The sequence below is a fragment of the Pleurodeles waltl genome, chromosome 1_1, assembly GCF_031143425.1.
Source record: "Pleurodeles waltl isolate 20211129_DDA chromosome 1_1, aPleWal1.hap1.20221129, whole genome shotgun sequence".
Taxonomy (NCBI): domain Eukaryota; kingdom Metazoa; phylum Chordata; class Amphibia; order Caudata; family Salamandridae; genus Pleurodeles; species Pleurodeles waltl.
Genome location: NC_090436.1, coordinates 851,212,164 through 851,232,711, shown reverse-complemented (window position 1 = coordinate 851,232,711; position 20,548 = coordinate 851,212,164). Strand labels below are relative to the sequence as shown.

The 20,548-nt window shown below is 43.2% G+C and overlaps 1 protein-coding gene across 1 annotated transcript in view; it reads left to right on the top strand.

The window, feature by feature from the left end:
- TRPM6 (transient receptor potential cation channel subfamily M member 6) overlaps window positions 1–20,548 on the top strand; it is a 1,083,502-nt gene that overhangs the window by 854,625 nt on the left and 208,329 nt on the right. The window contains exon 28 of the mRNA XM_069229129.1: window positions 13,972–14,101. Within this exon, the coding sequence (XP_069085230.1) occupies window positions 13,972–14,101 (130 nt within the window). The remainder of the gene's footprint in view (window positions 1–13,971; window positions 14,102–20,548) is intronic.

Genomic DNA, 20,548 nt, shown 5'->3' with positions numbered 1-20,548 from the left:
ATGGCTCTCATCTCTTTGGAGGCAAACTGGACTCGTCCTTGGAGAGATTCAAGGATTCCCGGGCTACGGCTCGGTCCCTTGGTCTTTCCTCTGCCCCTCATCCACCGCAGTCCACTTTTCGCCCCTTTCATGGCCACGGAAGGGGCTTCCTGTCGTGTCCTCTACCCAACTACCTTGCCACCCATGCTGTCCAGCCACTGCGTGGTTGGGGCCGTGGAATCCCACGTAGGCATGGGACAGGGAACCAGAGGTCTGCCCAGTCCACCTCTGCTCCCGCTGCAGCCTCCAAACCCTCCTAGTCTGTCCCCTCACTCCCATCCAGTTGGCGTCAGGATTCGCCACCACCTGCCCCACTGGGATCCATCACTACGGACAGGTGGGTTTTGCAGATCGTTCAAAAGGGCTACTCCCTCCCTTTTGAATCTGCTCCACCAGCCATGCCTCCATCCCTCAGCCACCTCCCAGAGGATCATTTGGCGCTTCTCCACCAGGAAGTCGCAGCTCTCTTGGCCGAGGGAGCCATAGAGAAGATCCCTGTGCCCAAAGTACGTCATGGTTGTTATTCCTGCTACTTTCTGGTGCTGAGAAAGGGCAAGGGCTTTTGCCCTATCCTACACCTTCAGGATCTAAACTACTTCCTCAAGAAGGAGAAATAAAAAATGCTCACCCTGGCTCAGGTTCTGTCTGCCTTGGACCCAGGAGACTGGTTGGTAGCGTTGGACTTGCAGGACGCTTATTTCCATATTCAGGCTATGATTCTGATCTTTCAGCCTCTGTCTTGGGTTTCAGTGAGACTGTCTCCAAGACTGCTGTGCCTCATGGCCTCCTGCATCTTGCTAGTGACACATGTTAGATAGTATAAATGGGCTTTGCAGTGGGACTTGAGGTTCCAATGGGCACAGCATTAGGGGAATCTCTCTGACATGGTCCAGATCTCAGAGGGGACTGCAAAAGACTTGCAGTGCTGGTTTTCGAATCCACATTAGGTCCACAGCAGATCCCTCTACCTTCTCCAGTCGGATCTATCTATAGTGACAGATGCGTCACTTCTGGGTTGGGACGGCCACATGGGAGAGGCGGAGATCAGAGGCCTCGGGTCCCCGGTGGAGTCTGGGCTCCATACCAATCTTCTGGAGCTTTGGGCAATCAGGCTTGCGCTGAAAGCATTTCTTCCCTCTCTCAAAGGTAAAGTAGTGCAGGTGTTCACGGACAATACTATTGCCATGTGGTACTGCAACAAACAGGGCGGAGTAGAGTCCTGGACCCTTTGTCAGGAGGCAGTATGCCTCTGGACATGGCTGCAACATCAGGGCATCAAGGTCTCTTTCAGCAGTGGGGAGAACCTTGGTTAAATCTGTTCGCCTCCACAGAGAACACGCAATGTCAGCTGTTATGCGCATTGGAGTTTCCAAGGCGGCACTCGCTCGCTCTGAGACATTTTACGTCTCGAGTGGAACTCCGCCCTCCTTTCCGCCTATACCACTTCTGCCCAGAGTTCTCAAGAAGATCAGGAATGACCGGGTTCAAGTTATCTTGGTGGCTCTGAACTGGGCATGGAGAGTCTTGTATCCAGAGCTATTGAGCTTGTCCATCGATCCTCCACTCAGACTTCCTCTTTGGGCGGATTTTCTGTGGCAGCAACAGTCGACGGTTCTTCATCCGAACCTGTCCAACCTCCACCTTCATGCGTGGAGATTGAGCGGCGGCAGTTGATGAATTTTGATCTTCTACCTGACGTCTACGATGTTATCTTGGCAGCCAGGCGTCCCTCGACCAAAACTGTATACGCCTGTTGTTAGAATAAATTTGTGGCATGGTGCACCAACAAATCTGATCCCCTGTCTGCCCCTCTATGCAAGGCCATTTTGTTCATTCTTTCTTTGGCCCAGCAGGGCTCTGCTTTGGGCACCCTTAGTAGATTCCTAAAAGGCCTCACCCATTTATTTCCTTCCAGTCCATTTATCATGCCTCAGTGGGACTTCAATCTTGTCCTTACTTATTTAATGTGTACTCCCTTTGAGCTGATGCACAATTGTTCCTTATAGCGCCTCACCTTCAAAACTGTCTTTCTTGTTGCCATCACCTCTGCTCGAAGGGTGAGTGAGCTTCAAGCCCTTTCATCCAAACCTCCATTCTTGTCTGTGCACCCTGACAAAGTGGTGTTGCGCACTAAGGCTCCCTTCCTTCCAAAGGTGGTTATGCCTTTTCATGTAGGCCAGTCCATCACCCAGCCTACTTTCTATGCAGCCCCACATCCTTCTCATCAGGAGGAGACACTCCACCGTCTGGATCCAAAAAGAGCCTTGGCGTTCTATCTTAATCATACTAAAGATTTCCGGGTGGGCAATCAACTCTTTGTCAGGTATGTGGATGCGAAAAAAGGGAAGACGGTGCAAAAATGTACCATCTCCCGATGGGTACTTCTTTGCATCAAAATGTGCTACGCTTTGGCAAAGAAGCAACCCCCTGAAGGCTTGCGTGCTCATTCCACCAGAAAAACCGCTGCTTCCACAGTGTTAGCATGCGGAATTCCATTCCTGGATATCTGCCAGGCAGCTACGTGGGCGTCCCTGCACACGTTTGCTAAACACTACTGCCTGGACAGTCACACCCGTCGGGATGGCTACGTTGGTCGTTTGGTCCTGAAGCCCTTCCGAGTATGATCTTGGTCCGCAGCCCACCACCGAGGATGGCATTGATTGGATATCTATTCCTTACCGACCCACCCATCCTCCCCGCTTGTGAACTGATTTCTAGGGACAGGTACTCCCCCTTCAGGTTCTTAGCTCTGGTGCACCTATCTCAGTGTTCTTAGCGGCTCTGCACTTTGGCATGGAAAGTCGTTAAAAGAAACTGACGTCATTTTGTGAAGGCAACATCTATGTACTACTCCCAAAATCATCACAGTGACTACGACGCCAACGACACCCATGGAGTCGACCGATGCCACCTACCGACGTGCAAGGGTATTGCTTGAAGAACAATCTCCGGATCCAGTCTGACGCCTGGGGGAAATTCTAAGGTAAGGAATTGGCAAATAGAATATGTCTCTACCAGATATTTTGTTACGAAAGGTAAGTAACTTGTACTTCTAGCAATGTATTCATTATGGACAGATGTTCTCACTTTACAGCTAAATGGATACTTTTACTATATATTTCAGTTATCCATGGAACAGCTATGACATAGTATATATCACACCCATCACTAGTATCTATATTAATTTATGACATAGATAGTTATATATTCATATTGTACAAACTGGGACCACTATGATTATGTGCATCAGAGAAGATTATATATTTTGTTCGCAAAAACCGTGTGCCCAATTCACAAAAGACAAACATATGAGTGGGCATTTACATATGTGCACTAGTCAGTAGTCCATTTATTATTGTGCGCACACTCCACAGTAAAAAGTAGGTCACAAAATAAAGCAGAGATTAGGGACCAATATGCACGAACAGTCTTTGAGGGGAACATGCTCTGAAGGGAAAGAAAATAGCCAATCCAACCTCGGAAATGAAGTGGGAGCATGGATGAAGCATTGACACAGCTCATCGAGAAAAGCACGTTAATGCTGTATAATGTTTGACAAGTATTATTTTAAAAGAAAATACTTTATTTTTTATGGAACCATTTTTCCCACACTAAAACATTGCTTTTTTTTTGTAATTTTTTTTTTACAAAATTAAACATGACATATAATCAAGAGCATTTACATTGTTAATTTTAAAGTCATATTTCCAGTAAGCATTTGCTTATAATAGAGAAAAGCATTTGCTTTTACAAGGGGGAACCCTTTTTTTTTTACAAGATGTCTATTTTGTTCATCAAATAATTCCTGCCTCATGCTGAAAAAATTTATCTCGTGAACTGCAATGGGAGCACTCCCTGGGATGTGAAATGCTACAATAAACTGTCTGTAGCACGAGGTTGACGGATGTTTACTCTAAAGCACACGAAATCCATACAGACAAAAGCTCTTGCAAAAAGGTGCCAGCCTCAGAATTTATTCAATGATGTAGCCTTGCTTAAGTCTATTATTTATGGTAATTGTTTTGCAACTTATTCATGGGGTCCAAGCAGAATGATTATTTACTTGTTTATATTCCTCAATTTCTTTTTTGCTGTAATTTAGGGATTCTTTATGTCATCTGAATCGGTTTAATTTGAAACAGAAAAGGTAATCACGTGTTTAGTTATGACTTTCTTTGTACAGCCTGTACATTTTTCTCTGAATATGTACTACAGAACTTCCATTGATATGCTATTTGTTCTACATCTTCAAAAGCCTTCCATCTTGTAGTTACTTAGTTTTACTATTAATGTTGAAATCGAAATATTGCATAATGAGTTTGTAGTTCAAAACATTGTTTAGATCCATGTTAACTTTTTGAAGAAAAAAAACATTGTATAGGTATCCAAATTTCTTGCACACAGACCAGCAGCAATCTTTCTAGGGAATAACAGGATTTTCTTCTTTGAATTTTGCTATAACAGGAAAATAACATAAAATAGTTCTTGGAGGCTCACGTGGAGCCTAAGAATACATACTCAAATGATGGAGCATACCAGTCCAGGCTAGATGACATCTGAAAAACCTGGAAACTGAAGGAAACTACCAAAAACTGAACTTTAGGCAATCATTAATAATGCAAAACAAACTAAGATCTGCTTAAGTTAAACTTTTTTTGATCTAGTAAAAATAGGACACAGTATCCATACTTAGGGGGTTATTACAACTTTGGAGGAGGTGTTAATCCGTCCCAAAAGTGACGGTAAAGTGACGGATATACCACCAGCCGTATTACGAGTTCCATAGGATATAATGGACTTGTAATACGGCTGGTGGTATATCCGTCCCTTTACCGTCACTTTTGGGACGGATTAACACCTCCTCCAAAGTTGTAATAACCCCCTTAGTATAGTTGTGCTTCTCTCCATCCATATATTTTACTATGTCAGGTACATTAATTTATCATCCTCAGAGATATGCTCTCAATTGTAGATCCCAGTTATCAGAAGGTGTTAGAAATTGGGTTTCTGGTTGGCTAGGGTATGCACCTACGCCAGACAGAACCCACCCACTCTACTCAGGGCTAGGGAGTTACACACCCAAGATAGCCCCTGCTAATACCCTTGGTAGGTTGGCATGAGCATTCAGGCCTATTGCAGAGATAATGTGTAAAGCATTTGCACAACACACACAACACATGTGACGCACTATCCCCACCACAAAGGAAACACACCAAGTTATATAAAAATAAACTGTATTGTACACACCATTATTAGACCAAACACAACATGTCAGTAATACCCTGCTACCAAGCAGTTGTCAGAACATTACACATTACTATTACTCTGCGGAAACCAGCAGTAGTTACACATGACACACAGATTACTCATTATTCTGCAACATTAGCAGTAGTCAGGAAAAACATTACTAAAAAAAATGCACTTGTCATAAAATCATCATAAATGCCCATACCAGGAACATCAGGAAATGTAATGCAAGTCATGAAAACATATTAGCATAAATGCCCATAACAGGAACATTAGCAGTACATAGCAGGTCCTAAGGACGCCTCATCATAAATGTGCAGGGTGCAATGAAAACATCTGCAGAGGGGACAAGGCAATTCATGCCCCATAGTACCCTTGTTACTACCCTTGTAACAGGGGGAAGTAATCGCTACCCGGTCGGGATCCTCACTGGGCCACTACACGCCTACCCTGAGGGCACAGCAGCTTCTGAAGCGGGGATCCCGATGAGGCTTCCCTCCCCCAGTCCATAAAGCCCAAAGGGAAGGAAAGCGGAGAGGGGTTCGGTGGGGCTAGGGCACCTCCGATGAGGCTTCCCTCCCCAGCTCGAGGGCCGTACCTGGTGTCCAGCACTCTATGGGGGCTGCCGCCTTTATAACAGCTGTAGCAGCGCAGCGGCTTCTGATCTGGTCTGATCCTTTTGGGGACAGCTGAGGGGAGAACACGATCCTCTCCGGCCTTCCACCGGCCAGACGTTTGCAGGGTGGGCTGGGCCAGGCAGTGACTTTGGCTTAAATTGAAGTTGGTGGGTACCCTGGGGGCACTTTCCTCAGTGGCTGTCACCCCGTGGGTACCGCGAGGAGAGCACTCATTCCCGTTTTCAGTTCTCAGGCCATGGAAGCACAAAACCCGGAGCGTTTCCGACGCGCTTGGTGTGAAGGAATGCCCAGGTCACAGCGCTGATCTCCTACTTCGGTGCCACAATAAAGCATTCTCAAGGCGCTAAGCCCATAGAAGTAAAGCACTCTCAAGGTGCTGTACCCACAGGAAAGAAAGCGCTTTTCCAGGTGCTACGTCATAAAAAATGAAGCACAAGCAGCACTCCTTGCATGCTGCAGCAGGCAGTTGCAGGGGTCAGGGGACACAGCACCCAGCCCCTGGGGGACAGAAAAGATGGAGCACAGGGCGGCAGGGCCCAGCAGCAGGCCAGCACAAAGGGGATGCAGACAGTGGCAGTTCCTCCAAGTGACCAAGCAGGTCACAGGCCAGCACAGCAGCAGCAGTCCAAGGTGGTTCCTGGTGAGTCCCTCCAGCAGCATTCTGTGTCCAGTTTCAGGTGTATTAAGTGTCCAGAGTGTCTCCAAATTCAGGGTAAAATCCCCTGTACATATATTCATATTTGCAAGGGTTCAAAAAAGATGGGGAGAGGAGGTTCCAACAAGTTACAACTGGTTCTTGGAGTGTCCCCTCTCTCCTCCAGCACAGGCTCCAGACATCAGTTGGGGGTAAACAAGCCCCTTGTGTGAGGCTAGGGCACAGCCTTTACAGATGCAAGTGTGTCCTACCTCCCCTTCTCTCAGCCCAGGAAGATCATTCAAAATGCAGATGCACCTCTATGACACCTCCACCCTCCCTGTGTACAGGCTCTCTGAAAAGTATGTACAAAGTCCACTCTGCCCAGACGTGGATTGGAGTCAAGCTGAAAAACATGTCATAAGCACAGGGAAATGCTCACTTTCTAGAAGTGGCTTTTCTGTAACGATAATAAAAAATGCACCCACACTAGTAAGCAGCATTTCTCATTACCATTACAACCATACAAAACATGCCTACGCTACCCCTCATAAATAAGATAATAACCCCTAGACATAAGGCAGGGCATTTCCAATGCATAGGTCCACTAATATCATTTCATTAACAGGCCCTGGTTATAGAGATACCACTGTACAAGGGACTTACAGGTCAATTAAGTATGCCAATTAGGTATAACCCAATCATACCAATTTTAGAAGGGAGAGCACCTGCACTTTAGCACTGATCAGCAGTAATAAAGTGCTCAGAAGTCCTAGAGCCAACAGCAAGAGGTCAGACAAAATAGGAAGAAGGAGTCAAAAAGTCTGGTGATGAACCTGAAAAAAGGGCCAAGTCCAACAGAAGCCATTTTTCCCCATATTCTTAAATGCTCTAATTTTATGTTTTAGGTGACTTCAGTATGCATTTTGATGACCCTACCTCAGGGCTCCAAAAATCTACTGTGCAGAGTCACAATTGATCTGGTGGAACTATTTGTAGGACTTACTTGCCCCAGGAACAGGTGTTCTGTTCAGTCAGAAAGTGGACAGGCAATAAAAGATGCCTTTATATCTTATTCTTATGTCACATTTTCTCTGTGTTCCCAGACAGAGGTCAAAAGTCAGTTTGTCTCACAATTAATTTTCCTTGACTTTGTAAGGACTTTGTAAGGTGAATTATGTAACCTGCTGATTAGAATGTAAAAAAAAAAAAAGAAGTTAGAGTGGGTTTTTCCTAATATGCAACATTTAAAGTCAACTGTACAAACATTAAAAAATATATTTCAGTAGTTGTGAAAGCCCATTTTGTTTGTATTTCTGTGTGATGACAAAAATATTTTAATAGGATGAAAACAAATCACAATATTTTAGGTGTTGATGTGCAAAAGATATGTTTTCTGAAACCCAATTTTCACAGAGTGCTAATACACTATATAGTTTTATCAGTAAAGCTGCAAGTTAGTGGAAAGATATTTGGACATTTTTTGGAAATTTACTGTTTGTAGATTACACTATGCTACCACATCATGGTTTAGTAATATATATAAAAGTGAGTATTTAAACATAAACTGAGAAACACTCCTGCCCTGATGGCAATGCTGTTAGAAAACTAAAAGCAAGTCATAGGTCATGTGTTGTCTGTATGTGGGCTCTATTCTTGTGATCCATGCAACAACCTTCAGTCTACTTAATTGAACAAAAGAGATTTTTTGTACTGCAGAAATGCTGAGCTCACATATTTGAAGGTGCAATCATGTGAGAATGTAGAAAAAGGCCACTATGTAAACTATTTGCCCAGGATCAAACAATTTGATGCCCATTTACGGGTCAAGTACATTACAGTTAGGTTGAGCAGATAATTTAAGTTACTCGACCTGCAGGTCTAGTAACATTTTTATGATTTGTTTAGGTCTTTACCTGCAGCATTGCCTCCTTTCTGGTAGAGGACCGTAGAGCATTAGTTCTCCTTTTAATGAATAAAGCCCCCACGCAAAGCTGGCCACTTACTTGATCCCCTCTTTTCAAACCTGATAGCTTTTTTGGTGGATTGTCCAATGTCTCTATCTTGGTCGGATGATTTTGCTGCACCATTTTCTATCCTGATTTCCTCCACGGTTACGGCACAGTCTCATGGCTCAGCTGGCCATTCGAGAAATTGGTCTAAAGTTAATCTCCCTATTTTTTTTAAGACACTATACCTACACCAGTCATTTGATCCCAGCTCCTCTACGATTGATAGTTGGATCCGGGCATCACTTGACTCTGTACTTCCTCTTAAAGTTTATTACTCCTTCTGGGTCTCTACCACCTGCCCTTTGGTTTAATACCCTTTGTGGGTTCAAAAAGAACTGCAAGCACATTGATAGGATTTGGCACAAATCCTACAGTGAGGAATATAAAAGAAAATCTAGATTAGCCCTGAAAGAATATCAGAAGGCCTGTCTCTCCACCCAAGCTACTTTTTATTCTGATGAAATTACTATGCTATTTCAAGTGTCAAGGAGTCATCCGACCTCACAAGGATTTCTTCTTCCTCTTCTCTATCACTGCTGCAATGCAAAGATCTGGCTAGTTTCTTTGACAAAAAAGTGACAGACATTCAGACTTCTTTACCGTTTATGTCTTTGTCTTCCCAACACTAGCTACAAGCAGAAAACAGAATTGCTTGCACTGCATCTGCTTGTATTCAAACACAATATAGCACGGGTACTCACTCTGCGCCCTTCTCCAACTGCTCTTTGGATACATTTTCATGCATCGATGGACCAGCTTTTCTCACTTTGTTGAACTCTATAAAATCTGGTTCACCCTTAGACCCTCTCCCGCCCTCCCATGTGAGTAAGCTATGCCCAACCTTCTGCAATGGTGATTTCTACTCCTAACTCTTCACTTCTAGAGGGCTGACTCCCTAAGACGTGGAAACATGCTTTGATTATGCCCCTACTCAAGAAGCCTGTTAAAAGTGGGGCTTCTAGTTGGCTAGCGTATGCACCTAAACCAGGCAGAGTACACCACTCTAGTTAGAGTAAGTTACACACCAAAGATAACCTGTGCTCATCCCCTGGTAGCTTGGCACAGAGCAGTCAGTCTCATCCCCAGAGGTCATGTATAAAGCGTTTGTGCAACACACTCACACCAGTGACACAGTAAATACACCACAAGAAAGACTCCAAACGGGGTTATGGAAAAAAAGCATCTATTTTCTAAATAGATCACCAGACCAAAAAATTACATAAACCATGATTACAATGCATATTATGCAAATCCTCATATAATATTCCTTAGTATGACAATGAAAAACAGAGTGACATGTGCCATACCATCGTGGCATGAACTAATAAACACTCATTAGCCAGACAGACACACCGACTAATGCATCAGGGAAGGAAAATATAACTGAAACACATAGGAATTACCAAACGTTACCATAAGGGCCTGGGCCCACAGGGACACACTCCCAGTTAGCCTCTAATATGCCATAATTTCCCTTAATGTGGAAATCACGCAATACCAGCATAAACATCCACAGTAATAAGTTCAGGCAATCACAGAACCCTGACATCCCTATTAGTGGGGTTACAGAAGACTTTTTCAACCTCGGGGTACTGATTTTGTATAGGCTTAGCGATGTGGTCACAGGAGCACCTTTGGGCCTACTTCAAGAAATACAGTAATTTGTAACATATTTTGCAGATATGACCCCTCGTCTCGCTTGGGGATCGCTATAGTGACTCAGTCCCCTGCAACCATGCGCCGGGCCCTTCCTCAGGTAAGGGCCAAGGGGAGGTGCACACACCCGATAGAATATTGAGGGGTGACCCTCTTTGGACTCCCCAGGCGCAGAATCAAAAAAGGAGCAGCCGTCCATGAGCGCTTGAGTAGCTGCTGCAGAGGCAACTGTTGGGAGCCAGTTCCGATGAAGGGATTTCCTCCCAGCTGCCAAAGGGTGCATGCCTCTGTGGAAGCCTTCAATTTTGTAGGATTGTGCACAGCACTGGCAATCCGAGGTAGGGGAGGATTACCCTGCGGCCACCAGATTTATGGCTCCTGGGAGGGTGGTGCCAGCGGGCCCAGCATACTCTGCCCTGTAGTCCACTTGGTTCACCTTCTCCCAACGGTCGCAGGATTGGTAATAGAGCAGTGTGCTGGGTGGCTTCTTATTGCAGAGGTCAACCATGCATGGATTTGGAGAGCGCCAGTGTAAGGTACAGAGCGCTCAACATATGCTGTTAAAAAAAAGATAAATGAAGCAAGGAAGTGTTTTATGGGCACACTACTGCTGGACTTTTAGGTGACTGAGTCCTGAAGCAGAGGCGCTCAGGGACAACCTTTAATGATCCTAGGAGGGCCTCACAAAAAGGACAAGCTAACACGTCCTTGGGACACTTTAGGGACACAACATAGACAGACAAGCCAGCTCATCAGTGCTAGTGCAAAGTGGTAGCCCCTTCTGCAGCCTCGCAGAAAGAGACAACATGTCAACACAGCTAAGCAGGTAGCAATAGTGGTGGTTTCTCCTGGTAGCACAACAGTGTCCCAATAGAACATAGTCAGGGAGAAGCTGGTTGCAAGGTAACATGCAGAAAAGCAGTCCTGTGTGTCCTTTATGCCATGTTACTCATAAAAGTACACTGTTCCAACAAATTCCAAAAACAGTCTGAAACAGAATAACATCAGAAGCAAAGGCCCTCAGGCATCATCATCAGGCTTGCTCCACGCCAGACAGGCACTGCAATGTCTGACGGGACCCTCAATGGGGTCACTGGGCCAAACTTCTGTGTCAAACAATCAAAGCAATGGAGAGAAAACAAAATAACAAACTAAAATTGTCTCAACACTCCTTATGAAATTCTTTTAATTAGTGGCATAGGATGTTGGTCAAGATTAAAAACATCTAGAGAGTTCAAGGGAAATAATGGCCTTTAACTCTTACAAAAACGTGGCTAAAAAGATTATATCTGACACCACTCAATCAGTCAACATGTTTTGCGCCTACATTTGTCTAAACAGATCTCATGGCGCTTCTTCAGGACTATAGACAATCTTCTCCATCAAACAACAAAACAAATAATGTTATTGCACAGGAATCGTGAGGGTCTACTCACTCAATAATTCACTGAGCTCCTGTGTATCTCCCAGACCACTTAGTCTGAAGTCAAAATATCTCCTAATTGAGATCACTCAGGCAACTTGCCATGTTTCTGTGTCCTTTATGCCACCCAGCAGCAGGCAGCAGGGCAATAACAGAAGACCAGTCCAGAGGAGTTGTTTTGTGCAGTGCAGCAGTCCTTCTGACAGAGGTTCAGTTACAGTTCCCAAAGTGTTCTAAAATCATGGGGTCCTGTACTTATAATTCAAAATGCCTTTGTTCAGGGAGTGACCTCAAAGGAACCCATTCTAGTGTAGCTCAACCCCTTTCAACCCACCCCTGGCTCCAGGGGTAATCAGCCTATTGGGTGAGGGCAGGACACAGCTAATTGACATGTAAGGTGTGAACGATCTCCCTTTCCCTAGCCTAGGATGACTATCAGTATACAGATGAATGGAGATGCCTCTTCTGTCACACCCACCCCCTCCTGTGTTGTGGCTGTCTGGAAAGTATGCACCAAGAATAGCTGTCAGTCTGCCCTATACATGGATTGGAGTCAGGCTGCAGAACACTAGCGTTATAAGCACAGAGAAATGCCCACTTTCTAAAAGTGGTATTTCTAAAATAGTAATGTAAAATCCACCTACACAGTAAGCAGAATTAGTCACTACCATTCCAAATATACCAAACATGCCTACACTACTATTTCCAGATCAGAAATTACCACTTAAAAATATGATCCAATGCTAACCTATGAGAACAGCAGCTCTCACAGTAGTGAAAAATGAAATAGTCTGTTTGTCACTACTAGGACATGTAAAACATATAGGTACATGTCCTACCTTTTAAATACACATCACCCTGCCCATAGAGCTATCTTGGGCCTACTTTAGGGGTGACTTAGGTGTAGTAAAAAGGGAGATTAGGCATTGGCAAGTAGTTTCCATTGCCAAGTCAATGTTACAGTAAGCTGCTCACACAGGCACGGCAGTGGCAGACCTGAAAAAAGTTTGAAAGGCTACTTCTGAGGGTGGCGCAATCAGCGCTGCAGGCCCCCTAATAGCATTTAATTTAGAGGTCCTGGGTATATGGTATACAACCTTACAAAGGACTTACAGGTAAATTAAATAGGCCAAACAGCTGTAAGCCAATCAGACCAAGTTTTAGGGGAGAGAGCAAATGCACTTTAGCACTGATTAGCAGTGGTAAAGTGCATAGACCAATTTAGCTTTTACCAGTATTCTCTAAAATCCTTGAGAAGCATGGGAAACAACAAATTTTGTTGTTTGTTGAAATTAAAGATTTCCTTCCTACTCAGTCTGGTTTTAGGGCTGGGCATGGTACTGAATCTACCTGGCTGGGAGTCACAGAGTAGCTCAGACTCCATCTTGATAGAGGTGGCACTGCAGCACTGATTTTAGTTGATCTGAGTCAGTCAACACCGTATCCCTCCAGCTACTTCTACAAAGACTGGAGGCTATGGGTGTTCAAGACATGGCCTTGACCTGGCTAGATTATTTTTTACAGGATCAGACTTTTCAGGTCCTCGCCACAAACCACATCTCTGTAGCTTCCATCCTTTACCTTCAGGTGTACACCAGGGATTGGCTCTTTGACCATCCTATTCAAAATTGATGTACGTCCCCGGGTGAACATTTTAGAAAGCTGTGGTCGTTCTTTTCTTATGCAGATGATACCCAGATCATCTTTTCCCTTCCACCTAAGGAAGATCACAGTCCAGACACCCTGAACATTTGCCTTTTGAAGGTGGCTGCCTAAATGAGCAGCAACTTCCTTAAACTAAATTGAGACAAGACAGAGGTTCTGTTAGTGGGCAACAACCCTCATCTTTGGGGCCCTCAGCATTGGCCAAACCTACTCAGTTCTCCTGTAGTCCCCGTCTCTGTGCATAAGAACCTGGGCTTTTGACTTGATGATGAGTTCCTAATGAGTTGTCAGATTTCGAAGGTAGCCTCCATCTGCTTTGGTGTTTTGATGTGACTTAGGAAAATACTGTGGTACTGTATGCTTCTGCTCAACGAACAGTAATTCAGGCCCCGATTCTGTCTAGATTGGACCATGGCAACATTCTTTATCTCAACCTTTCAGGGTTTTTTGGAAACTTTTGGCTCTTTTAAATTTAATTATGTTGTACTGTTCTGATGCCTTTTTACACACGTGTAGCACTGAGAAACCCTGTACTCTATAAAACTATATTTTAATGATAATGTATGAAGATCAGTATTGAATAGAAATAGTCATTGGGTGTTGAAGCAGTCAGTGTAATTGGTACTGATTATGCAAATTGGATATTCTTAATTCCAGGTCATTACTGTGGATGGGTGTTCCCAGAGCACTCAAAGGAGCTCAGAGCTGGCAGACTGCAACTTCCAGTGTGATGAGGAAGAAGACCACAGCAAGAAATATCTTACTGTAACCAACTTCAGTCAGCTCAGTAAGTATCTCTTCATTTAATAAAGGTATTATTAAAAAAGTCTAACCTCACAAAATCAGTGATGTAGTACTCGAGAAAAGGCTTAAGAGGTAACAAAAAATGAATAATACACATAAGGGTATTATTTTAATTGCTTTTGCTATAGGAAAACCAGTACGCATCAAACACACCTCCACAGGCATAGAACTTCATTAGCCAAGAGCTAATGTAGAGACCTCTTAATGTCATACTTTTGTTTTCCTGACTAGAAACATCCCAGGGCATTTGGACAGCATTGTTCTCTGATGTTCACAAATCTCCAGTGATGCTAAATTTATAGACCTTGCATCATGGCTGATAAAGATGAGTTGTCTCATAGGTGCTCCTGACTGGTCACGGAATGCAACAAATCAGTCAAAACACACAGTGGAAAACAACTTTCAGCAGCGAAAGGAATTAGGATGAGCTATGGACCCCATAGTGATGTTTCTGCACCAGCCTCAAATTCATGTGGTCAAGCACAGTAGCCATGGAGGAAGAGTATTGCCTGCCTTATCACTGCTGCCACGGCCTGCATCCATTTTATAAAACCCATTACGGTGTCCTTGTCCCAAAATAGCTGGAAACTACTGACACTCGAGCATATGCATAGAGACTAAGATGAAGCACTGGTCATAACACAGTGTAGAATGTGAAACAGTCTCACTCTTCTGGTTCATACACTCAAGAGGCTGCATACCTTAGGCTACTAACATATGTGCTAAACTTTTTTTTAACTGTATAATATTTTTTTAAATGCAAACTGGCAATTAATATAAAGGTTCAAAGGAGTGTTTAAACATAATACCATATTGATTCATCTCTAAAATAGTTATGTGGGTAATTATATGCGCACGTTTTTCTTTTACGAAGTAGACATCTGACTACGAAGCACTGTACAAGCAATCATAAAGCCACTGAAACTTGTAACAAGACATACAATATATGAGAGAGTAGAAATGTCAGCATGTGTTATGGAAATAGTAAGAGAAAAGGTCGTCTTTCAAGCTAATTTAATGACCATTCGTTAGTCGAAAGAGTCTAGAAATTAAAGGAAAGCAATGTGATGACCTGTAATCTCTCTACTCCTGTCAAAAGGCCCCAGATCAAATTCTCCCAGTTTATTGTTTCTGCAAATACCTATAGATTCAAACTCATTAGCAGAAATGCACTCACAATTCAACAAACTCAGGCCCGTATTGCGCCGGCTAACGCCATTCTGAAGCGCCATGCGGGCGCCGTATTTATTGAATGGCGTTAGCTGGCGCAAGCAGACCGGCGCTGCCTGGTGTGCGTGGAAAAAAACCACGTACACCAGGCAGCGCCGGCGTTGGGAAAAATGGCGCTAGGGCGTCTTAAAAATGGTGCAAGTCAGGTTGACGCAAAAAATCGCCTCCACCCGATTTGCGCCATTTTTAACGACGCCCAGACGCCATTTACATGACTCCTGTCTTAGTAAAGACAGGAGTCATGCCCCCTTGCCCAATGGCCATGCCCAGGGGACTTATGTCCCCTGGGCATGGTCATTGGGCATTGAGGCATGTAGGGGGGCACAAATCAGGCCCCCCTATGCCAAAAAGAAATATAAAAAAATATATATATATACTTACCTGAACTTACCTGAATGTCCCTGGGGTGGGTCCCTCCATCCTTGGGTGTCCTCCTGGGGTGGGCAAGGGTGGCAGGGGGGGTCCCTGGGGGCATGGGAGGGCAGCTGTGGGCTCATTTTTAGCCCACAGGTCCCTTAACGCCTGCCCTGACCCAGGCGCTTAAATCCGGCGCAAATGCGGGGTTTTTTGCCCCGCCCACTCCCGGGCGTCATTTTTGCCCGGGAGTATAAATACGACGCATTTGCGGCGCAGTCATTTTTTTAGACGGGAACGCCTACCTTGCATCTCATTAACGCAAGGAAGGCGTTCACGCAAAAAAATGACGCTCTTTCCTCATACTTTGGCGCTAGACGCGTCTAACGCCAAAGTATAAATATGGCGTTAGTTTTGCGCCGAATTTGCGTCGAAAAAAACGACGCTAATTCGGCGCAAACGGAGTATAAATATGACCCTGAATGCCTTCAGCTAAATCGTTGAGAGGTGGAAAGTGGTAATCTCAGATATCTGCCCACTCTACATTGCTGTTAGAAGACACATCGTGCCTATGGTCTATTTCATTTTCTCTCCCCACTTCTTTCTATGTTGATTATTTCATCTGGGCTGTCTTCCTGGAAAGAGGAATAGATTGTTGCTAAAACACCAGTCAAAACAACTCTGAGAAAGGTTAGTCGATATGTCGGTACTCATGTCTCCAAAAACTCATAGCAATTGGCAGACTTTAATTTACCCACCCTGCAACCATTCATTCGGTTTCTAAATACTGCGATAGCTGAGCGTTCTTCCACTTTTGTAAGGATCTATGTCTTTTTATTTGCTGTTGGAGCCTTCTTCTATTGTTTGTCAGTTCCTTTTGGCTGTTTCATATGTCAGTGTGCTTCCGTTCCCCCATTATTGGAGATGAGGCTGTTTAAACACAATGGTGAAATGAAGTTCTCAGTTCTCTTTAAAAATACCTGAATCATTCTTCTTTCTTTTGGGTTGCTTAATAAACACGCAAAGAACTTCCTTTACTACTTCCTACCATGCTGATTTTCGATGTAGAGGACCACACAAATGAAATGTATGTTACGATCTTATTTACAACCATTAGGTCAATTGTTCAGCATTCCTAGTAATATGCCTAGGACTGTGCGCCTGACATATGTTTCTATGCTTACTAATGGAATTGTCACGTGATATGTTCCTAAGGGTCCTATTCTTACTGTGTGGAATATTATATACCATAGAATTCTGCACAGGAAAAAAGGGCCCGCTGTGCAAATGCACATTTCTTCCTACAGATGGAAAATATATATTGTCCATGAGGAGAGCCCTTCTCCTAAACCCACAGCAAATCTGGGGGTGATCCGTTCCTCTTTCCGTACTGGAAAGGCAGTCATTTGGAGTGACCATTTCTACTGTGGCAAGTGAATTGAATCAGAGTTTGGGAATGCCCACAAATGTACGTTAGTGGGGGTTCTCAAACCTCTAAGGCAAAACATATCTTGGAATGCTCACTTGCCACCCCTGAGGGGTATTTATGACTACAGATTTTTCCCCATGTAGTGACAGAGGAATCTGAAGTAGTAAATCTGTCAGATATTCCTTTATAAAAATTGTGAAGGAGTAAATGGATGTATATGTGATTGTAAATGCCCTTTTATTGCCAAACACACTTTCATGGATAGGGCTCATGGGACCCAATTTGTGAAGGCATTAATTAGTATGTATGTTAATACTGCTGAAATACTACTTCCCATACTCATAAATGCAGTTCACATAGGTGCTGATGTAGGTTTACACCTATGCCTGTCCTATCTCTTATGTGTTAAGTTCTCAGCTGAGAGTACTAAGAAATCCACACTACTAGTTCTGCATTCTCGGTGTCAATGTACAATTGGCAAATGAATGTGGATGAAAAATGGAAATATCTTGTTCAAAGTAGGAGGAGAACAGGAAACATCAAGAAGGGAGCCTCAGGATGGATATGCAAACAAAAAAAACACCTACAAATGTTTAGTTAGCTGTAAGTAGCGGACACCCAGACATGCTCACCTTTACTCCACAGAACCAAAAGGTGATGAGAGGAACGCTTAAACCACTGACAATCACTCTGGGTTGCTCTAAAAAATCAGTACTGGCCCTTCTCCTCTTGTCATCCTGTAATGCCAATCAAAGCACCCTCCAGAAAGGAACACAAGCAACCCCCTTCTGGTTTCAGCCTTATGTCTCATTAGTGAGGAATATTATTTGTTCCTGTGGCACTGCATGCAAGGGACCCACATCTGGGCATACCCTTGGCCAGTTAGGCTGTTACATCAAACTCATAAAAAAGTGGTGGGTGAAATGCTTCCAATTAGTCCAAACAACTGGCTATTGCTTTGGATACTAATCCAACCTATTATTTTCACACACTGTGCCACTCTAGGCATAGGCCCTTCTTATTATGCATATAAGTACTATGATTTGTTTTGCCTATGCTCTTCATGGATTTGTCCATCCCAAACTGCCAGACGAGGCGCACTCCAGAAAATAACACTGGAATTACCAGACCACTGTTGGCCTTGTTAGGCCTCATCAGTCATTTAGCCAAGATTTAGAGTAAGTCACACACCACACATGACTACTCACAGCAACTGTAAGAAATATAAAACCAATCAATTGATTCAGGGAATAGCAAAACACCAAAACATACACCAAAAATTAGAAATAAATTAAAGAAAAAAATGGTCATCTAACTTTAGACATTGCAGACACCCATATGAATAACATAGTAAAATAGTACAAAAATATAAATAACAAAACTTAAAATGAAACAAAAAGTGGTCTGATAACTTAAGCTATTGCATGTACTCATACAAATCACATTGCGAAAATAAAACCTTTACAGCTGTACATCTTTAGAAAACTACAAATATGTACATTGGTAATTAATTACAAAAAACACAAGCAAATACTCGTCACATCTAACACTACTCCACATACACTTAAAGACAGATTATAGCACGTTGCACATCATACACACACGCACGCACACACACAGACACATACACACACACATGCACGCACACACGCAAGCACAATGAAGCTCATGTCCTCCCAACTGTAACGTTTATTAGGTGTGCATTATTTTCTTCAAGCTGGGAATGCCTATTCCACTATTATATTCAATTTTGCGATCTAAATGGCATAGCCGCAGGTGTTTTGTTCTCCTATGTAGAACTACATTTGGTGGATTTACGCATACTATGTACCTTGGGAAATAAGTGCCGGCCCTCAAAAATAAGTGCCGGTTTGAAAGCAGTCAAATGTATGCCGCAAAATGCCTGTACTATCACATGAATGACAGAGGAAGGTTAAATTATGCTGAGGTGAAATTCTAGGATATTGCTGGTAATTATACACTTCACTAGGAGAATGGGGCCTTTTGTGTTTTTGGTTTTCTCAGCAGTATGTCTGAAAAACTACATCAGTCTAAGCTTTCCAGGTGCACTTCTGGGAAAGTCATGTGACATCTACCTTCCCATTGCCCAGTTATACGTAAAGAATAACTCCACATTGCAAAAAGCCAGCCAGATATGCAAATGTAAATGTTTCCTTGTTCATTACATTTTCCCTTTCCCCTACACTCACCCTATGCCTGTGGGCGTTCTTTTGTCATTTCCACCTTAGAAGGGAAGTTACTCGTGCCATTTTCTGTTGTAAATCTCAAAACATTTTTAGGGAGGGAAGGGGTTCGAGACCAGTTTGTGAATGACAACAAACTCGTGTTTGTGAGCGTTCACAAATTCTCGAGGCAATTCTAGTTAAAGTTTAAACACCGTTCTACCTATGTGAGATTTACTAGTCCGTAACTGTATGCAGCTGTGGGGTACAATTATACAGCATTAAAGCCATTTACCTCTGAAACCTATCCTTTTTGGGATAATTGCCAGAAGTACATAGAGCCATTTCTGTAATAAATATAAGTATTTGGTCGTAAATGTCTTTGTGATTAAGCCCACTATGTTTTAATTTTTTTGATAATTAGTAAGTGGCCTATAGTTTTGGCTAAATAATCTTTCGTTCAGACTAAGATTTAAATATTTGTCAAATGTTCTCCACCGAGATCCACATTAAAAAATGTATTCAGCTACCAAGGAGTTTAGCCTGTTCCATCCTTCTAAGGTTGAAATCACATAAACCGTCCCAAGGTATTTCACCCAAGTGGTTATCATTGGGGCGACTGTTATGGGATTGATTACCATTTTTACTTGTGTTTTATCTTAGTTAAGATTGAAAACTTTAATCTGAGTTTTCCATCGTTTTTAGCAAAACACTAGTTATTCAAAAACATTGGCGGCTGCCACTGTACGGGGGTTTAAAAAAAAATACATAACAAAAACACTTACCTGTTTCTTTCGGAGTGCTCATTAAACTCCCCTTCCTGCAGACATCCAGCTCCCTCCAGCCCAGCCCTAGCCCGGCTCCCAAGACAAATAAAATAATAATAACGCTTTGATATTGTCATTTTATTTTTGTTCCTTCCCCTTCTGCTTGAAAGCAGTGGGGCGACGCTCCTACGCCTTAGCGGAGGAGCCACCCCTGTTCCAAAATAAAGTAAATCAAAAAGCAGTAACTTGAAATCTAATACAAACAATGTTGGTCAGCATGGTATTTGCTTAACATGAATAGGAGGGAAGGTTTTGCTTTCACCTACATTAGTCTATTGCGATATCATTAAAGGTCCAATGAATAGTTGTGCTAATGCATTTTCCTATTTTAATTCTGGTACTTAAAAATAAAAGATTTTCAAACTAATGAGGCTTATTAGACCTACTTAGGTGTCATGCGTTTCTAT